We start from the raw sequence: 21,422 nt of genomic DNA on the forward strand, positions 1-21,422 counted from the left end.
TTTAATATAATGTACTAAGCACTTTTTATAAACTAGCTACAAAACTATCTTAGCTCCATTTAACAAGAGTGAGCTTATTCAAGGGTGTGATAAAAAAAATAAAAACATAGAATATCTTGTTAGGTATTTGAAATCTGGGGTGTATGTATATTATGCATTTTTTTATGTTTTTAACTTAAAGGTTAGTCCAACATTTCCCATATAATTTGTTATCATACTTACAATTTATACTCATAAAGCAAAATATCTTCACAGGTAAATTCAATACTGGTAAACATTTTTGGTGGGATAGTGAACTGTGCTACAATTGCCAATGGCATAACTAATGCTTGTAAAAGCATTGATGTACAAGTCCCTCTAGTGGTGAGATTAGAAGGTGAGAAAATATTGTTTATTAATTTGAAACTGTCATTTGAAGTCTGTATTTTATTATTTTAGTTACTATGATGAGATATTATTTGAAGAATAGATTGTGTTTTTGTTTTTACCACATACAAGTATGTAGTTTTAAAATATATTTCATTTACCTTTATGAAAGTATACAGTATATATTTGACTGATTGACCAGGAGCAGATAGACAAATAAGTAGCTACAAATGACCATTGCATCTTTGAACAGACATTTTTAATCATTTATTTTCTAGTATTTTTTGTAAAATAATATAGAAATTATTAACTTGTGACTAGATATTATTTATAAATGTCTTTGTAAATTGTTTGTTTGTTTTTCTTGCATCAAACAGGTTCTTTTTCTGTAACTGGAAACCTAATCAACAGCCAACATGAATGAAATGAACTCTTAACGTATTGTTAGTAGGGGTATAAACATTATGTATTATGTTAACAAATTAGTTGTCTTAATCAGTTTTCTAGACTAGAGTTTCTCATCCTTTGGCACTTCAGTAAATGCTCACAAATGCATTTGATGACTGGCTACTTTATAATTGCCACAGTTGTTCTGACCTACGGAAGTCAATAACTGCATGACTCGTAGCCCACCAGTTGAGAATAACTGCTATAGATCATCTCAGTGAAATTATTGGTCCTGTTTTTATTAATTTACATTGAAATGTGTAGCTTCCTCCTCTTGACAAATTAATGATGTTTTCTTCTTTCCTTCAGTAAACACTTTGGAAGAGAAGTAAATACTGACAGCTTATGTAATTGTTTTGCATATTGATTTTTAATGACTAGAAATTTCATCATTGTGATTCTTGAGATGAGATAAAATCCTTAACATTGTCTCAGGTACTGTAAAAGACACGTTGTATCACATTTTTATATCAGATTTCAGATTAAAATACCTATTTTGTTTTTCAAGGTACCAATGTAAATGAAGCAAAAACAATCATCTCTAACAGCGGGCTTAAAATTACAACAGCCAGTGATCTTGATGACGCAGCCAAAAAAGCTGTTGACAGCCTTCCTGTGTAGTTGTCGATTGTTTCTACAGTAAACAAACATTTTGATAAGGTTATAACTTGCATCATAAAGTTATTCTATGTATTGTTTTAAATCATTAGTTATACAGTTTAAAATTATTTAGTGATTTTTAATTTTTTCAAATAATAAATAGATAAACTTTAAGTACCTGGTATATATTAAAAAAAACAACTGAAATGTATTTGTTATTTACTAGTTTAGGTAACGATTTGCAGTGGAAGTTTGTGCATAGTATGGTTAATTAGCAAAACTTTAATTTCTTTGAATCAAAAAATGTTTCTCAAAATTTGAAAAAGTGGTTAGATCTCCCAAAATAATGTATTAATTTAAAAGTGTTCTAATCTTAATTATTAATGAAAATATTCTTAAAGCCATGTAAGCTAAGTTTATTTTATATTGGGAAGGGGTGATTACTTCTTCATGTAGCATGGATCAACAGTTATCATTCTTTGAGTTTATTATGCTGGTTTAATGAAAGAAACTCATTATTTTATCCTAATTGCATAGTTACAGATCATTGTAAAAAGCTTTATTACTTATTAGAACATGAAAATAAAACTTGATACATTGTTATAACTTAGAAACTAAACCACAAAGAAATAATAGTAAAAAAAATGAATAATCATTGTGTCCATTAGTAAAATCTCAAAGAATACTTCTAATTGAAAGAGTTATATCTTGAATTTGTATCTTATGTGCATGATGTGGAAATTAATAATATAAACAGTCAGGAATGAAACAATCTAAATGACATGTAAGTAATATTACATATGTTTGTGTGTGTAATCAATTTGAAACATATTTTATTTCTTTATGTAAGACTTTATTTTTTATTTACATGAAAATTAAAGGGCAAAACGAATTGGTTCTTAAGTGTATTTTAAATAATTTTATCACAGTATTTTTTCTATATTTTACAAACATTAATTGAACGTACTGTTTGTAGTAGGTTAATGAGTGTATATGATATGTAAGTTCTTTTATTGTATGTAATGTTTTACCTAAACCAAGTAATATTTGTAATATTTAAGGGAGTTGATGGTAGAAGCTTAACTGGAAAAAAAACTAAGTTTAAAGTACATCGAATAAAAGAATACAAGATGTAGGCAATGTTACAGTTATAGATGTTTCATTATTATTTAGACAAGTTGTGACTTATTGGCACTTGAAATATGGTGGGTGATACACAGTCAACAATTATTTCTCTCTAAACATTAGTGTGCACTATATATATATTAGTTTTTTAAAGTTCTTATAAATTCATCAGAATTCCATCCAATACAATAGAGCATGAGGAATGTTGTTTATAGAAAAGAAAACACTATTAGAGGCAAGAAGTTTGTATGTATTAAAAATATTTGTTTGCTCTTTGTTGATCAGGTAGTCTTAAAAGGAAGAATAAGGTATATTTATTTGTGCCTTAGATATTGGAGGATTAGTGCATCACTATATTATATTTTAATACTGAGTAGATAAGATTTATATAAGCATACTTAAACTAGATAATTTTATTTATAGTTTCCTTTTCTAGTCATGAGGTAAACTTATTATTGAGACCAATGAATATATAATCTGCTATGTAATTATTTAGTTTTAGCTTTTTTTCAAGTGTTTATAGAGTGTAAGTGAATTTGTAGCTTTATAGAAAGATTTATAATTCTTTCCTTCAAAATTTGAGCATTCTTGAGAAGGTAGAATGGAAAAAAAAAACGTTTATAAAATTATTTGTAATAACTAGATTTACCAAAGAAACTAGGGCTTGGGTGTCCCTCAAAAGTTAGTTTGATGAATTCTAGATGCAGAGGTCCAAGACTAGAGCTGTATGCTATGCATTGGTCTACATTTTACTCTGTGGGAAGTGTTATGACTGTAACAGTTAATTTTACTATCCAGTTAACAGTAATCATATAGAAGATAAATGTTACTATTTGGTTTTCCTCCTCATAGTCATAAGTTCAAAATTAAGGATGAATTTTGGGGTCTCTCACCTGGTCACTTATCCCATTTGTCATGTAAAGGTGTTTTAGAGTTAAAAATACCAAATATAGAAAAAACATTTTTAGCCAGTTTAGAGAAGGATGGTATTTAAATAAACAAGTTTCAGTAAAAGATCGATAGGCAACAGAAGATAGTTTTGTTTTTCTCTGCATTTAACATGTTTCCTTTTGAAGATAACTATTGTTATTGTTTCCAGGATGTGAATTTATTTTAATATTGGAATTAGTAAGAATATCACAACATTCCAGACTTAATTTAGTTGTTGTTGTGTTCCACAAAGTAATTTTTTTAGATTGTACTAAAACGTACTTTCAAACCCTTTATTATTAGCAAATATTTACTAGCCTTTGTCTTTGTTTATGTGCATATGTGTATATATATACACACACACACAATTTTGATCTCCATGTTTTAAGTATTAGAATTGCAGAATATTACAATAATAGTGCCAACTTCTGTATTATTTCACTGGTGTGTTAGAAGAAAAAACTTGATACAAACAGCTAGTCTTGGTTAAGAAATGTAATTCACTTTGTGTCATAAGTCAGAAAAAGTAGCCAAGGTCCCATTAATGACCAGGCCACTTATAATATAAAAATAATATGTTGAAGTGTATTATTGTATTTTTGGAATATTGATGAATGTCAAGAGCTTATTAATAGATACTGCATTGGATGGTTGAGTTGTGAATAACAAGTGTTCGTGTGATTATTCTACCTGATTATGTAGCTGGTGAAACATAGTACAGTGGTGACACAATATGTAAAATGAGGAAAGCATTAATTATTATTTATAACAAGTTGAGCTGTAATGTTCCTACTGTTTTTTTTTTAAATATAAATTGGGGGAAATTTGAAATGTGCCACTGATCTGTAGTTCTTTGTTATGAAATTTCAATACTCTTAAAATTTAATTTTCATTAATTTCTATTATTGAATAACTGTTCTCACTTTGAATGGTAATTTAGTATTGAATTGAAATTTAGTATATGTACAGCAAGTTTTGAAGGTTTGATCTCTTAACTGAAGAATTGTGTAATATTTAAGTGCTCAATACATTCTGTGGTGTTTCTAGTTGAAATTTATGTCAGAATTTTTTAAAATATGAAAAACTTTAATGAAAGCTAAAACTTTAATAAATGGTAATAAGCAAATGTATGGAAGATGTAGGTGATTGCACGTTTTAGTTATTTTTTGTTTGTGTCAAATGACCCCCAAAATGAAGTCTCCAGTTGTTTTTTTTTAAAACTGAAAACATGTGCAACCATTATAGATGAACCACTTTATTTTTGTTGCTTTTAAACTTCACGCAGATAATTAAATTCAAAAGCAAATTCCATGTGATGTAATTTATTCTAATTAAATTTCCTAGCAGGTTGTTATTGGAAGCTATACTGTTATAAACTGCCCTTATACTAGTCTTTTATAACTTGTTATAAAATTATGTTCCTAAATTACTGTTGTCCATCAAAACGTACGTTCCTGTTTTGTTTTTTTAATTTTTTGCTATTGTTTAAGGTACTCAATATTCCTATTTCCATACTTTTTTTCCAAAGTAAATTTCCCTCTGTGTGTATAAATAAAGTTACAAAAGATTAGTAAAAACTGTCTAAAATGAGAAATTCAAATTAAAACATTTTATGTGACAAACAGTTATTAGCATAAAATGTGTGATTAATAGCCTTATATCGTGTACAAGTTGTTGAAAGTAACAAAAAGGCTGAGTACTGTGACTATTATTTTTGTGTGTTTTGTAAAATAGGGAAACAAATATAGGCTTGAAGAAACAGTACCTGTGTTATTAAGGATGTTTTGTGTTATTATTAGAAAATTTGTAACTAGAGTAATTTGTAAAAAGAAATTAGTTTTATAAAAAGTAAATAAATCTGTTATGAGCAACCTTCAGTTCTTTTTTCTTTTTTTATTATAACATTAATCTACAAGAGTAAAAAGATTTATCATATGTTCTGACTGATCATTTAAATCAATAGTGAGCAGAAAAAGGCCAATGTACAAAAACATTGTGAATCTGTTATCTGGTCTTTGAACCATATATCTTCTAACAATAGTGAACCAAATGTAGACTATGCATTTTGATGAATGGATTAAAGACAAAAAATAACAATAATTGTTCTCACTTTGAATGGTAATTGAAATCTAGTATATGTACAGCAAGATTTGAAAGTTTGATCTTTTAACTGAAGAATTGTGTAATATTTAAGTGCTCAATACATTCTGTGGTGTTTTTAGTTGAAATTTATGAAAGAATTTTTAAAAATTTACAAATTCTTGATGAAAGCTAAAACTAATAAATGGTGAGAAGCTGGAAGTGTGTCATTTAAGTTTGAGCTGTTATGGAAGACATCTCATCTGAACCAACATGGTAGTTATTTTTGCACTTGTAGTTGGAACTCTAAGTGGCAAGTATCATCCAGAGACCTATCCTGCTCTGACATTCTCAGATCTTTGTTGATCTTCTAGAGGATTCAAACTCTAAAAGGTTTCATTTGGTTTGGAGTTGTAAGTATGTGGTTCTGTTGACACTTTTTAACATCTCCACCCTCTGATAGGACAGTAGGAGCAGACAATGGTGGTTTTTTGAAGGCAGAATTTGATCTGCTTTCATGGGAATCAGCAATGGTGGTGGTATCTGCTGTAGGGCTGTCTAGAGTTTCCTCCAGGGTTGGTGCAGTCATGATCTTCTTTGTGGTTCCCTTCATTTTCAGTACATTCAGTGAAGTAACTTACTACTATGGTACTTACTACAGTTAGTGGAAACTACCTGGCACAGAAAAACTGTAACAAACTAGCACTGGATTCCAAGGATTGACAGAGTAGTCCAATTCTTCATTTTAAAGTTGCAATGGGTGCACTGGATCTAATCAAACTGATTCATTATTCAGCTTAACAATACTTACAGGGGATTGGAAGGTAGAAATATATGGTAAGAGTAGTCAAGAATTTGATTTTAAATACTAAAGTCCAGACTGAAATTTTAAGGTAAGCTAAATTCCTATTGATCGATAATTTCCTCAGGTGTTTATAACCATGAGAGTGGTACTACTTATATCCAAAACCTGAATTTTCATGGATTATGATTATACTTTATGTTGGAACAATGTTCAGAAAACTGGGTGCTTATAAAACATTAACTCTGCATGAGTGAAAGTACTACATCATAACCAAGTAAAATGCTGAATAAACTACATTTACATTTAGTATGACATCCAAGCTGTTGTCTGTGGACTTTATATATTAATGAAAGTTTTGACCACTAATGGCCTGTATTTCAGACAGCTATATGATTTGTGGTACTAGGTTATTATTGTCCTTTATGTATTTCTTGTTGTAGTATAAAATGAAATTTTACTGCATTAGTTTTAAATTATAAAGGTTTTGAGCATCACACTCTAATAATGGTGGATATGTATTTTCAAAATCAAACACAGAAAAAAAAAAAGAGAAAGAGACACGACTGAAACTTTGAAAATTTCAAGTAGTCCAATCAAGAGGCATTAGTTGCATTGATGAATAATAGGAAGTGACCACTTCAATATTAACAGTTCTCTCAATGTAAATCCTAATCAACATGATATTTATAACACCACTGTACTAAAGTACAGTCATAGAATAACCCAACTATGTGTTTGAACCATCTAATATAATAGTTCTAAACCTACAACATTAGATTTATCCAAATATCTTGCAAAGTTAAACTGTTTTCTCTTCCACATATCAGTTTTTTTTTGTTGCTCTTATATTTCCATGAAATTTCACTACTTTTTAAACATTTCAATGTTGAAATTGAAACATTTTCTCAGTGTTAACAAAAATAGCAGCTAAGTGCATTGTACCTTCAAATAATACTTTCCAGGTTAATAATTGGTTACTATCACATAACAAGGTCTCATGATTCACATTAAGTCCTTTATTTACATCCACTTCTGTGTGTGTTTTTGTGTAATTCATTCACTCCAGTTATTGAACATTCATAAGTGACTTTAGGTAATGTTTATACGTGTACTAAATCACACACACATTTGTTTATACACTTGTCATTTATATAAATAATATGCTTGTGTTTGTCACTTTTCTCACAAATTTCTCAATCAAACACTGCAAATCTCACATTGTTAGAAAGGCCTTTGTTTGAGGTGTCTGGACTGCATATTGGCTTTTTCTTTTAACAATCACCTTATCTGTTTTTTGCAGCCAGACCTTTTAATGCAGTAGGTATAGCACAAGATGCCGTTGTGATCTCGTGACAACTGACTTCGATTTGAACTTGTTTTTTTATTTGAAAAGTATTTCACACATAAAACACTTGGCTTGTTAGGTAATTCCCTAAAAATGAAATTTACACTGAAAACAGTTTCAATGAGCTTTTTGACTTATTTAGGTCTAAAATACACCTTGTGCAGTTTGTTTAAAACAATATGGTTGTCACATGTTTTACGTACCCATCTTATGAATGATAATTTAGCATCAGTTTGTTTCCTAGTCTGTTATAAACACCTTTGGGCTACCTTCTTCTTGACTACAGATTTTATTTTTCACTTCTATGAGACTATTTGTAGGGACCTAAATACTAAAAAGCAAGACAATAATGAAAAAACAGATGTCAATTTATTGTTTACCCACAAATCCAAATCTTTTACTTTGGTTATGACAACTTTGGTGAACACCTATTTTTCTATACGTACAATTATTTATATGCCTTTAGTTAAAAAACAAAGGGGAGGGATTCAAATTGATATGTTAGAAGTTATCCAAAAGATCATGATGTAAGTTCTTACTTTAAGAATTTTTTTTTTATAAACACACATGAAATCACTTTTTCAAATCATTTATCAATATATTAACTATGACAGAACCCCAGAGAAAAAAATTCCTGCAATTTAGGCCACTTCATTTTCTGAAAGAAGGGGATTCCAGAAGTATAATAATGTAAAAAAAATTCATTAAATAGATAAGACAAATACCAACAAACACGTATCCTTTAGACAAAAACAAAAGAAATGTAATCTAATTAATGAACTATTATATCTATAACAAAATTATGGTTATCATAGACATACAACCATCATGCAGCTCAGAAAAAAAAATAATCATAGTTATAATGCAGACTCAACATATCACAAATACTCAGCTACAAATAAACCATGTGGTGATTCAGAACAGAATGTAATTTTTTTTAATGTCAAATTTTTTCTTTTGTTAAATGTACAGCAAAATAAGTATTTACCATAACAAAATACTTACTGTATTTTAAAATAAAAATAACTGCATTCTGTGCTGCCAGTTCAATCTGTATCTTCTTAGTAGAAGAAGTGCTTTGAGGATTGAGTGATTCATATACAAATAAACTTGCTTGCACTTTGGGCTCTATTCTTTTAAACAAAATTTAATAATTGTTCATTACAGTTTTAGCTATATCAATTACCAAAAAATTAACATTTTAAATATATTAATACTGTTTTAATTTATGACAACAAAGAAAATATCTGAATGAAGCTAAACATAGTAAACCATTACATTTTGTCAAATCCAATAAACTTACCATCAACTTTGCATAAACAGCTATCAGAGTGAAACAGAACAATGTTTCATTATTATTCATTGAAAATAAATACATATTGAAATGTAAGCTGTCAAATAAAACCCATTTAGATTTGTTGTAAGTCGAGATCTTAAATATTATCAAAGAACATTCACAATACACATTTAAGTTAAGAAACTAAATTCCTGATGAAAAGTATAAGTGATACTTAACATTAACAGAATATTTTATTCATAAAAATATATACTCTTCAAAATAAAAGGTTACTTTACACACCAACAGTGTTGATCCATACATATTTATAAAGTCACCAGTCTTGTTGTAAAATCTTATCATTGTAAAATGAAAGATATGAAGAAAAAAATACATGCATGAACAAATCAAGTTGCAACGAAAACAAAATTGAAAGCAATACAATGACTAAATAATATATGAAGGAAGAACTGTTTCTACAGAGAACCTCTAACAACCAAAGTTGTATGGACCACAGTAAAGAAAGTCTCTATAGCAGGATGTATCCATGGAAAAAAGATATGAAGGAAGAACAGCATCTGCAAAGAAAGAATTGCTAACAATAGATGCTGTATGGATTATCTAGTTAAGAAAGTCTCCACAGCAGGGTGTATCCATGGAAAAAAAGATATGAAGGAAGAACAGCTTCTGCAGAGAAAGAATCTCTAACAATAGATGCTATATGGATTATCTAGTTAAGAAAGTCTCCACAGCAGGGTGTATCCATGGAAAAAAAGATATGAAGGAAGAACAGCTTCTGCAGAAAAAGAATCTCTAATACATGCTGTATGGCTTATATAGTTAAGAAAGTCTCTACAGCAGGTTGTATCCATGGAAATATGACATAAAGGAAATATGATTTCTAACAACTAATGACAGAATGATTTTGTACATCCTCTAAGGTAGAACGTATCCATGGAAAACCAATATGAAGGAAGCATAGCTTATGTAAAGACAGGGCACTTTTAACAGAAAATTACTTTCAATATTTTGTGTACAGATAAGAACTGCAGTTGGTGAGTGCTGTAAACAGAGATGTCTACAAAAAAGTGCATTCAGAGAGTCTTATCTAATAAAATGCAAGAATGATTAACAGTAAATTAATATAATAATTTCTGCAAAAAAAGTATCCACAAATGCACACCACAAAATCAATTTTAACATCAAATAAAATGATACTGAAAAAACAATAATGCAAACAAGAAAATGCACATTTGGACTTGAACTGACTAGATATTCTACCATATTCTTGTATTTGTCTTTAATGTTCAAACACATACTAATCTTATAATAAACCAAAAAAATTCAGTCATTCATATACAATAACAACCTATTCTCCTTTATACCAAACTGTGAGCAAGCAAAACCACCTAGTGCCTGATTTTAGTAAGTACTAATTTTATGTTTCAATTATGATAAAATCAAAATTTAGATACACATGTAACATTACCATATGAAAAACAGTAAATACTGAAGAATTAACCAAATTCTTGTCTTCAACAGTTAACATGAAGAAAATCACATTGTAATGAATGACAGTTTGAGGGGTGAAAACTAACAACATAATGCTATAGGATTGAGTAGAAAATTTATCATGTTTCATATCATCACCTTATGTTATTTGTTAAACTTAGAAAATATACACACATGTATTATGAGGAGGAAGAACAGGACACCAGCTATATAATTATGCTCTTAAAAGGCACTAAATAATCTGTTTGATTTACCTCATTTGCTCATTTAAAATGTGCTGCACGTGAGTACAGAAGTACTTAACAGGACAGTGAAATCACTTCCATATCAAATAGAAACTAGGAGTCAATCATGCAGGCTCTTTGATTTTTGGTGTGTGTATGTTTATTTTCTAAGTTCTGCAAAAACATGTAATAAAGATATTTCAAACTCACCATATACCTGTTTCAGCCAGATCCTCTTATATTTAAAGGTATCCTTTTTTCATTGTTTTCTGTTGAACATTTATGCTAATAATGTTTCTTTCATCGTGATAAAGTGGAAATTACAACACAATTTTTTTTGCTGTTAATGGGTTTATAACAAAGACATGCTGTTAAAATCTATTTAATATTGGGACAAAGAGATCGTGTAGATGTACATATAATCTCTGCGATAAAAGTACAATTCCATAATGCACTGCCTTTTCCAGTTATGTGTTTTTTAAACACTATGACTACAAATATTCTCTTGTACATACACTAACAAAGTGGTAACCATTTTAGTAAACTAACAGATAATTAAACTTACCACTTTACCTGGACGAAAAATAAAAGTTTTGAAAGACAGATACATCAAATCATTAAAAAAATAAATAAAAAAGGTTACATGTATTTTTAATTATGTTATCTTCACTAATCCTAAACAAACACTGATAATTCTGTCACATCTTTTTATAATAATAAATTGGCTAGTATTTTTTGAACAGTCATAAGAACACTGCCAAATAATATAAAGGTAGTATCAATTAATCATATTAATGTTTTACCCACTGTAAACACAATTCACTTACATAGCAAAAACAGAGAGAATGAGAGAAAATGCAATTCAAATTTCCAGAACAGTATTAAATCTTTGTTACTTTCTCAAAAAAAATGTTCAAGTTTGGTAACATCCTTTCTGATTTCATTTCAAAAATTGTCTGTTGTCTTCTAGCAGCTGTTATATAGATGCACCATTATTCTTTAGTTTGTTGATATAAAATAAACATTGAAAAGAGTCGCTAGTATTGTTCAACGTGTATTGATAGAAATCTTAATTTATTTTTCCTGCCAAGCATTTCAAGGTCTGTTTGGCAAACTACAATAAGCAGCAAAAATGATGTAAGCTCCCGAAATCTATCATACAAGATACCAATCAGAAAAATAAACTCCAAAATGTTATTCTTTCACTTCTTTTCAGGTTGGAGATGGTTTGGAGCATCAGCAAATGTAAATTTAAGCTGGTAAGCCTCAGCAACCAACATGTTTATCTCCTCATCTCCCCAGTACATTGTAGGAAGGTTCTGGATTGTTAACATGATACCCTGCATGGAAGATAATCACAACAATTATTAGCCTACTACGTAACTGGAACATTGAAAAAATTAACCTATATATAGCCAAAAAGGAGAAAAAAACTTGACAGTATGGAGTGACAGATTGACTTGTGACAATTCCAACTTTTTAGAAACTTGACAGTATATATTAACTTCATGATTTGTGACAATTCAATTTTTGAATTGCTTGGTGGTGCTGAATTCTAATAGCCTAAATTATAAATCAACAGAAGTGTAAAAAATACCTGTTTGCTGTTTTTACAATATTGTGTTTAAGTTTGTCTTAATTCAAATGCTGCACTATATTAACATAGTTTTTACAGCTCATTTCATATGATATCTATTATGCATAACACCAGCTCATCAAAACTGTGTCTTCACACAATAGTTTCTCTTTAAAAAATATGGAAAAGTTTAAGTAACTTTATATACATACCTGCACACAGAAAATGCAAGATACTGATTTTGTTTTTATTTGAGTCTCACAACATTGGGGCTTTATACAGAAATAAATAAAACTGAAGAAAGTCACAGGTTATATATTCTTAAAACAATAAACTTAAGAGGCTGGTTTCATCAGTTGTTTACTATAAAACTCAAAAATTAATAATCTGTATATCAATATAACTCACTCAAATTAGTTGTTTTATGAAAATTTAGAATGTTACTTAATTATTAAGATCTCTTAATAATAGAATTATAAATTAAACAATCAGATATTTAATTTTTAAAAGAATCTTTATCATAGTTTTGAAATGCAAAGTATAATGAGTTGCAAATTTTGTTTACAAAACACTTGTGTCTTTGCCCTGACCTCTGTAACCTATGCCATGTAACCTCTGTACATGGTACTTTTTGTATAAGTTTAGTCAAACTCCATTCAACCAATTTTGAGATATCCTCTTTAAATGATTAGGGCAGAGAGGTTTTGATTTTTGCACAAAGCTACATGAGGACTACCGGCAATATGCATCCATAATTTAACAGTGATAGACAAGAGGGAAGACGTCTAATCAACACCACTCACCATAAACTCTTAGGCTACTCTTTTATCAACAAATATGGTGGGATGGATTGTCAATGGCTGAACAGGTGAGCATGCTTGGTGACAGGATTCCAACCCACAACCCCCAGGTTACATAACTGAGCTACACAATGGGCTATTTGTGTTCTGCCCACCACAGTTATTGAAACCTGGTTTTTAGCATTGTAAGTTTGCAGACATACCACTGTGCCACTGGGAGGCTTTTTGATAATAGCAGGACAGACACAGAAAAAAGGAATGTTTTCTAAACACTTTGCAAACTTCATTAACACATAGCTGCATCTTTCAAAAGAAACATAACAACAAATAAGACAACAAAATTAAAATGTTATGTACACTGCTGGCCAAAATCTCAAGGCCAATGAACATAAAGAAAAAAATATGCATTTTGCATTGTTAGACTCAACTTATTTGAGTAGATCTTCAAACGATCTTCCCTTGCCATCCACCCCCAAACATTTCCAATGGGGTTCAGTTTGGGCAAACACACTGGATGGTCCAAAAAAATCATGTTATTTGCCATGAAAAGTCCTTTGTCCTGCAGGCATTGTGGATTGCAGTGTTGTCCTACTGAAAGATCCAGTCATTTCCACACAAGCAAGGGCCTTCAGTCAATAAGAATGCTCTTTCCAACAAGCCAAAGTAGCCAGCTGCTGTTTGATGCCCCTGTATAACCTGAAGCTCCATTGTTCCATGAAACCAGAAAGCACCTCAGATCATGATGGAACCTCCTCCCCTGTGTCGTGTAGAAAATGTCTCCAGTGGGATATCCTTATCATGCCAGTAATGTTAGAAGCCATCTGGACCATCCAGGTTAAATTGTTTCTCATCAGAGAACAAAACCTTCTTCCACTTTTCTACGTCCCATGTTTGGTGCTTCTCAGTAAAGTTTAACCGAGCTGTTTCGTGGTGTGGAAGGAGATGTGGCCTTTGAAGACGTTTACAGTTTTTAAAGCCTTTCTCTTGTAGATGCCGTCTTATTGTTCTTGAGCTGCATTCTACGTCTGCAAGGGCGTTAATCTGGTTCGACGATCGGCTGGTTTCTTGCCGGACAACCCGTCGAATCCTCCTGCTCAACGTCGGCAAAATTCTCTTGGGCCGACCACTAGAAATTCTCGTTCCGTATCCCTCAGGGTCTTTTAAGAAATTTGCAACACCAGTTTTACTACACCCAATATCACCAGAGTTGGAACGTTGAGAGAGACCTTGCTTTTGCAGTTCGACAATTTTGCCACGTTCAAACTCTGTCAACTTTTTAGCCTTTGCCATGTTTTTACCCAATGTAACACAGGAGATGTCAGTGGGAAATGTTGACAATGCTAATGCTTGAACACAAATGACTAAATTTTGTTACGTGTTTGCTGATTAATGCTTTGTTTCAGTATGGTCTTAAACTTTTGACCAGCTAGTATTTAGGCTAATTTTATAGCATTCACATTTTCCCTATTAAATGCTAAAAAAGTTTTTTTATTTTTATTTTCCCTTTTCTTATTGTCATCTTTCAAAGCTCTACTCAAATAAGTGAATGAGTCTAACAACGCAAAATTCATATTTTTTCTTTATATTCATTGGCCTTAAGATTTTGGCCAGCACTGTATGTATCACATTTATAGTGCAACAAATTTGTACTATGAGGACACGCTTCTATGTGTTTTCTTTCTCAGGTAAAGATAAGAATGTTTCTAATAATAGCACATATATAAATATTATTTTCAGGCTTTAATAAGTGCAGTAAAAACACTACCTGAAAGTCTTTTTCAGTCAGAAGATCTTTGGACCAATGCTTTAAAAAGGCAGCACACACGTACAAGTGAAAAGTTGAAAACCCTCTGATTCCGACTGTACAGAAAGAAAAAGAAATCTATTTCAGGTGCTTTACTTTACAGACAAGACAATACTCCTCCAGTGTTTTTAAAATGGAAGACCTATATATGTGCAAAAACGGCTCGTTTGGGTTTAGAAAATATTTTACATAGAAGAGCGAACAACGTTTCGACCTGACGATGACCAAAGAAGTTCGAAATGTTGTTCGCTCTTCTATGTAAAATATTTTCTCAACCCAAACGAGCCGTTTTTGCACATATATATTTCTCTACAAGTGGGTTTTCTCGACATCACTGAATGGAAGACCTGATAAAATGAAGTTTTAAGTACAAAATATTATAAAAAAATGGTAAGCATTCCTACATAAACCACTACCAAACATATGAATACTCACCAAGTACGTATCCCACAGTCTAATAGTACATCTTAATGGAAGCTCTCTCATCAGTAGATTATTCATCCATCGAAATGAAAACTGTAAATATTCCACTGTGTGACACTCTAAGTGTTTATGTAATGGTGCTGGAAAAATTGAGAGGATTAAGAAAATATTCAGTGGTTAATAAGCACAAATTACATTCGAAATGTTTATGTAAGAATGCTGGAAAGACAAAGAGAATTGAAGTAAATGTTTAGTGGTTAATTAGCACAAACAACATTCTAAGTATTTATGTAAGAGCACTGGAGGAAAGGAGAGGACTGAAGTAAATAATCAGCATAACATTCTAAGCGTTTATCGACAAATCCAAGGAAAAACAATTGTGACAAAGATACTTACTAGTTGATACTTGCAAATAATATTATAAATATCTGTGTAAGGATGTAGGCAATATAATGCTTGATCAAGATATTCAATGGCTGATAAATAAAAAATATATGTTTTAAAAAAATCATACATAAAGCTGAGTATGAGAAGATATAGATGGAAAAGCTCATAGGTTTGTCCTTGTTTATTTAACGAGTCATTCATTTTGATGTAAATATTAATTTAACTGTCAAATGTTTATGTTTTAAAATATGTATATAGAGAAATATATCTAATTTTTAAGGTTTAATAAAGAAAAATTACAAAATATTAATTTCCAAGATGAGCTATGAGTTTGACAATGTTCAGATATGCCATATATCACGTTTTCTTAAACCTGCAAGTTACATAGAAACATCAATTTAGAAAGAGAACTCTATGGGAAAACCTAAAACTTATAAAGTTAATATTTTTACAATTTGAAATGTACTTCTGGTAGACAATTACCTCTTCACACAGCAAAGTCATCTTTCTTGGGCATCTGCCTATGAAATCTGCATGCCACAAGCCTTGAGGTAGTCCAACTTAAATTCATGTGTTTGATGCAAATTGTCATGGTGCATGATGTTGTCATCATGTGATGAAACTCACCACCAACAGAGTGGCAACACAATGTCCATCTGCAGTAACTCCCCCTATAAATTTATCCTCTGACAAGGCAAAACAAAAACAAAGTGCACTAGAAGTAAAGAAGACAGGTAGGAATGTGTGTGGTGAGAACACATTTTCAGATGACAAAAACGTTAACTTTGGAGGTAACAACTTACCTCCTCACACAGAAATGCTAACATTCCACCTTGAAATGGTGAAGGAACCAATTAAAAAATTTACCTAGATGAGTTTCCTTTAGAAAGAACTTGAAGAGATGCATGTAGAATGTGACACCCAATGGCAGGGGCTCCACTGTGGTACATCTGTGGGAGACAGCATTTTGTGTTGACCATGGAAGATTCTTTGCTTGAAATAAAAGGAGAGAGAGGAAGATGAGCCCCAGGTGTTTCAAGGATGGGATGCCAAAAGTAGTCAGCGAGCCAATAAGGGTTGTGGGATTGGGGTGTGATCTCACCTTACAGTATGTGCTTACCTTGACACTACTAAACAGAAGGAAGTCACATTAATTATGTATCATGTTTGTAAGGGATGACCCACAGTACCTGATAGCATCTCCACCACCCCACTTCTCACAGTATTGTGCAAAGCCTAACCAATGAGGATTCTCTATGATCTACCACTTCAGTGGTTAGGAACTATAAGTAGCAAGACTGTGCTTCACTTGAAGAAGAGGGCAAAGGGAGAATATATGTGTTGGGAAACCCAAAAAAATGACCAGATTCTCCATCAGACCAGCAGCCAGTACTGGATAGTTGACTAGATTTGTATACCACAAGGATACTTGAAGTAGTGTTACAGATCACTCCATATTGCAGTGAGTACTGGCAGAGTGAAGGTAAATGGTTTGAAAACTTTCCATTATTCCAACTTGATATGGATTTTGGGAAATAAGTTATCCTGGGAGGCAAACACAAAGCAACCTGGCAGGACAGAAAAGTAAAGAAATGAAAATGGAAACATAAGTACCTATTTCAAAGAGAGTAGGCAGATTAAAATAAGACAATCAGTGAAAGTCAAAATTCTGTGAGAGATGAAACAGAAACACAATGGAGAAAAGCAAGAGAATGAGAAAAGTGACGTGAGATGTGAATAAATGAGAATAACCTATAAACATCCACATCCACAGCTGAATATGCTAATCAGAGGAGTTAACAGACCCACACAGTAAGGTTAAAAGGAAAGAGAAGTCCCATAGTAGAGATAGATGATGCAGGGCTCCCAAAATGAAAAAGCCTGTGATAAAAGCCTCAAACTAAACAATGAAACTGTTCTAGGCTTGAATAATTACATGTAAGAAAGAGAATAAAGTGAGATAGGAGAAAAAATATAGCTATCTTCTCAAGTAGTAGAAGCTTTAAGAAAGACTAGTCCTGGTAAAGGAGCATATATGTGCTGAGGAAGAGGGTGATGTATTAATATCCTAGACATTTGAACAATTGCAATAACAATGAAATAGGAGAAAATAAGTTTGGATAGAAAGTTGATACATGAAACCAATGGCTTGAACAGGGCATGATGAGTGTATGCAAGGCCACACTACGGTTCGAGTCAGTCACTGGAGAAGGGTTAGGAGGTCAGAAAAAGAGTAGAACAGAGTGAGGGGACAAAGGAAGAAAACATCCTGTGGTACCAGGAAAGGCAAAAATGCAATGGACAAGATTGTTTCATAACTGGCAATGGTAGAAACCAACAATCCATGGATGAACAGCCAGATAAAAAGGTAAAAAAGAGGTTCACAGTAAAATAACCAGGAAGAAAAGGGTGGCAAATGAACCATTGATGAAAACCCACCACATTAGTTGATTTACAGATATGATGGAAGGGCTACAGGAATGTGAGAAGAAGAATGCCACATGATTAGATAATCTGACCTCACAGCTAATGGCATTTGTGTGTGTTTTATTAAAGCAAAGCCACATCGAGCTATCTACAGAGTCCACCGAGGGAAATCAAACCGCTGATTTTAGTGTTGTAAATCTGTAGACTTACCACTGTACCAGTGGGGGAGACACATGCAATGGACTAGACAAATATCACACATGAAGATGGAGAGATGATATATCTTGGTAAAAAAGGGATGTTTGTGTGTGGTTGAAGTAATATGGAAGATACTAGGTATAGGAATGGAGGGATCTGAATGGTAAGTGAAGAAGCAGAAAAAACTAAGGCTTAACTGGTCAAAGAGAGACCAACAATAGGACTTGACAAGAAATGTTATGGATCAAAATGAGAACCCAAGGGAGGAGACAAAGGAAATAGACATACAAAAAGAAGTATGACCAGACCTGGCTGAGAGCATCAACAGCTAGAGCTGAAGAATGAGAACAGAGGACCAAATGAGAGGAAGCCTGGAGCTGAGAAAAGTTGCAAGGGTATCTATGAGAGGCATGCCAAACTGAGAGAAAATCCCCCAAAAAAGACCTAGAAATGTAGAGACCACTCTATCGGTGGAATGCAGATTGGTCAAGAGTGACAGCCTACCAACAAGCTCCTAGCTTCCACAAAAATGATAAACAACAAGACAAACTCAATGTGCATTGGTTCAGAAGAGTAGGTCCTGGTTTGCTTGCCTCTCCTAGATGGTTGATGTAAGAAATGACTGTAGAATTATTAGAAAGGATAAGGGCAAAGTTTTCCACCAGTAAGGGCAGGAAAGGGAATATGTCCTATAAACAGTTATAAGTTCAAACACAAGTGCTAGTCCTGTACTCAGAGGTTAAGTCCTCATCTAGAGGTGCATCACAATTGAAGAAGAAAATTTCAGTGAAGATTCAGGTTGTGAATTGGTAAGAAACTATTGGAAGTATCATGGGCATGGTCCAAGATAAGGAATGCCAGCCCCAGCCAGGAATATGGTGAAAAAAGGCTCTCACAATTCAAAGGAATAAGAAAATAAAAAAGCTGATGTTATGTCAAAGGGAAGAGCAAGAAATTAAAAGAATATGAAGAGCACAGTGTAGTAACCATAAACAGTGTGGGTAAGAAAAGGATAGGAAGGAAAGTGTTCAACACATCAAACACGGCCAACTGCAAACTGAGCGAAAAACACTGTAGTTATGACTGAAGGGAGAAGAGTAGAAGTAAATCCAAACAAAGAACAGAAGTAAAGGACAAGGTTGAGAAAGAAGAAACACTTGGGAAGATAACAAGAACTAAAGTTAACATCAGTCCAAGTCTCCAAAGAGAAATTAACACTGCTGAAGTTATCCAAATGAAGAAAGACAGCCCAACAAAGATCATGTACACATGATGGTGTAAGGTGTGTAGTAAAGATGAATGTAACCCAAGTTCCATCATGAATACAAAAGAATAGAGCAAATGAAGTGAAACAGGCTTAGCTGACAAAGAGAAGGGAACGTACTTCTGCTATAGAGCATGATGAAGTTATCTCAAAAAAAAAAAAAAAAAAGATGGAGGCAGGAGAGAGAAAAAAGGAGGGTGCTATAAAAAATATGAAGAGATAAAAATGAGGAAATACAGAATGAAACAGAAACCAAGGGGCTTGATCCCCAATGAGGACAAACAAATACCAAAAATGAAAAATCAAGAAAGGAAAGGAAAAATGTAAACAAGTTGGGACAAAAAGTGTTGTGAATGTAAGGGGGAAGTGCCATTCAGATGGGAGAGAGAGAGGAGCTATTAGAGAAAGGAAATAGCATAAACTTTAATAACAGCCTTTCACATCTTTTTCACATATTGCCAGTTGTTTTCTCTGATGTTGTTTACAGTATAATTTATAACTCACAGAAAGATAGTCTTAATTTATCAAATTATATATTATATCACTTTATTTCCTGTACACAGAACTAAACATTTCATCCCCAGTTTGAAATACTTTCTCATAGTATTCACACTGACAAGCTTAGCTGAATATTTAAAGACTCTTATCAAAATAGTAAGAAAGCCAAAACATTGAGTTATAGAACATTATTTGCTTTGTGCATTTTATTGTGTTGTTAGGTGCATTATTTATTTAAATAAAAATTATTATTTAGCATAGTAGTACTATTAGTATAAAAAAGTAGGCTCAAGTTTTGCTGACAGCAAAAAAAAAGAGGACCAAGGTATTATATTTCTTGTTTTTCAAGTGTATTCATGATTTATCATTATAAAAGTAACTAAAATGTAAAAATTAAAAACTTGTTGAATTAGATAGAGAAAGATAATGAAAAATGGTAATAATAATAAAAATTTCTTCTCACTAGTAGTTTGTGCATTATGTAATTTGATATGATGCCATGAGCTGCATGTTTGCCAAATGGTTTATAATATAGTGGTATAATAATTAGTTAAGACATAATCCAAAACACAATAAAATATTAATATCAAGTATAAATAGTTGTACACTACATTAGAAGTTTTAAATTGTTTATGATAAACAAATGTTGCAGTCATTCTTGAAAGAGAAAATGGGGTATATATGTTTTATTCCATATTTTTTATGGTGGTCACAAGGTTGGTAAAAGTTATACAGGGTGTTCAGAAAGTCACTTTGCACTTACATATTTATTAACAAAAATGTTTTAATATAGAATACAGGAGGTAAATATGAATGACAATTATAAATAATGTTGAAAGTGACCCCCGTTGGTATCAATACAGGCCTGGATCCTTCTTATTTTGTTTCTAAACACCACTATCAGTTGCTGGCTTGAAATAGACTGAATGAATGCTGTTATTGCTACTTTTAAAACTGCACAGCGACTTTCCAAACACCCTGTAGTATGGAAACTCTTAGAGTCACTTGGAGGTCACATCCCAGTCATATTAATTGAACCTCTAAACGGCGAGTTAACTAATGAAATTATTCACTAACCAGCCAAAGCATTCAACTAACCATCAATACGTTTCATGAGATCTTTTAGTGTGTTTATTTTCCTTTGAATGCCAGGCTGTGCAAATGTATAGTTCTCCTGGATTCCATCCAACAATTTTGAAAGACACCAGTAACTATCTGCCTCGATGACTTCAAGGCATTCTTTACTTAGAAGTGATACTTCATACGTTTCTGCTACTGAGCCTAAAAAACATAAAACTTTAAGGTTAATAACTTTGTAAATGTTTCTTGTTTTCAT

General features: G+C 32.0%; 2 protein-coding genes across 6 annotated transcripts in view; one reads left to right on the forward strand and one right to left on the reverse strand.

Moving 5' to 3' along the window:
- Positions 1 to 5,339, forward strand: part of LOC143236588 (succinate--CoA ligase [GDP-forming] subunit beta, mitochondrial-like) — a 30,979-nt gene extending 25,640 nt beyond the window's left edge. Inside the window, exons 10-11 of the mRNA XM_076474882.1 lie at positions 256 to 376; positions 1,322 to 5,339. Of these exons, the coding sequence (XP_076330997.1) occupies positions 256 to 376; positions 1,322 to 1,434 (234 nt within the window). The 3' untranslated portion in view covers positions 1,435 to 5,339. The remainder of the gene's footprint in view (positions 1 to 255; positions 377 to 1,321) is intronic.
- A 2,708-nt stretch (positions 5,340 to 8,047) lies between these two features.
- The window catches only part of LOC143236761 (TBC1 domain family member 22B-like), a 48,525-nt gene continuing 35,150 nt past the window's right edge, over positions 8,048 to 21,422 (reverse strand). For 4 of the 5 annotated variants that reach the window (XM_076475271.1, XM_076475269.1, XM_076475272.1 and 1 more), the window contains 3 exons: positions 21,185 to 21,367; positions 14,851 to 14,945; positions 8,048 to 12,049 (listed from right to left, as the gene is read on the reverse strand). In XM_076475271.1, the coding sequence (XP_076331386.1) occupies positions 11,912 to 12,049; positions 14,851 to 14,945; positions 21,185 to 21,367 (416 nt within the window). In that variant the 3' untranslated portion in view covers positions 8,048 to 11,911. Of the gene's footprint in view, positions 12,050 to 14,850; positions 14,946 to 15,324; positions 15,453 to 21,184; positions 21,368 to 21,422 lie in introns of all 5 variants that reach the window. The other variant, XM_076475273.1, reaches the window with a different exon arrangement.

Source organism: Tachypleus tridentatus, chromosome 13 (genome assembly GCF_004210375.1).
Source record: "Tachypleus tridentatus isolate NWPU-2018 chromosome 13, ASM421037v1, whole genome shotgun sequence".
Lineage (NCBI taxonomy): Eukaryota > Metazoa > Arthropoda > Merostomata > Xiphosura > Limulidae > Tachypleus > Tachypleus tridentatus.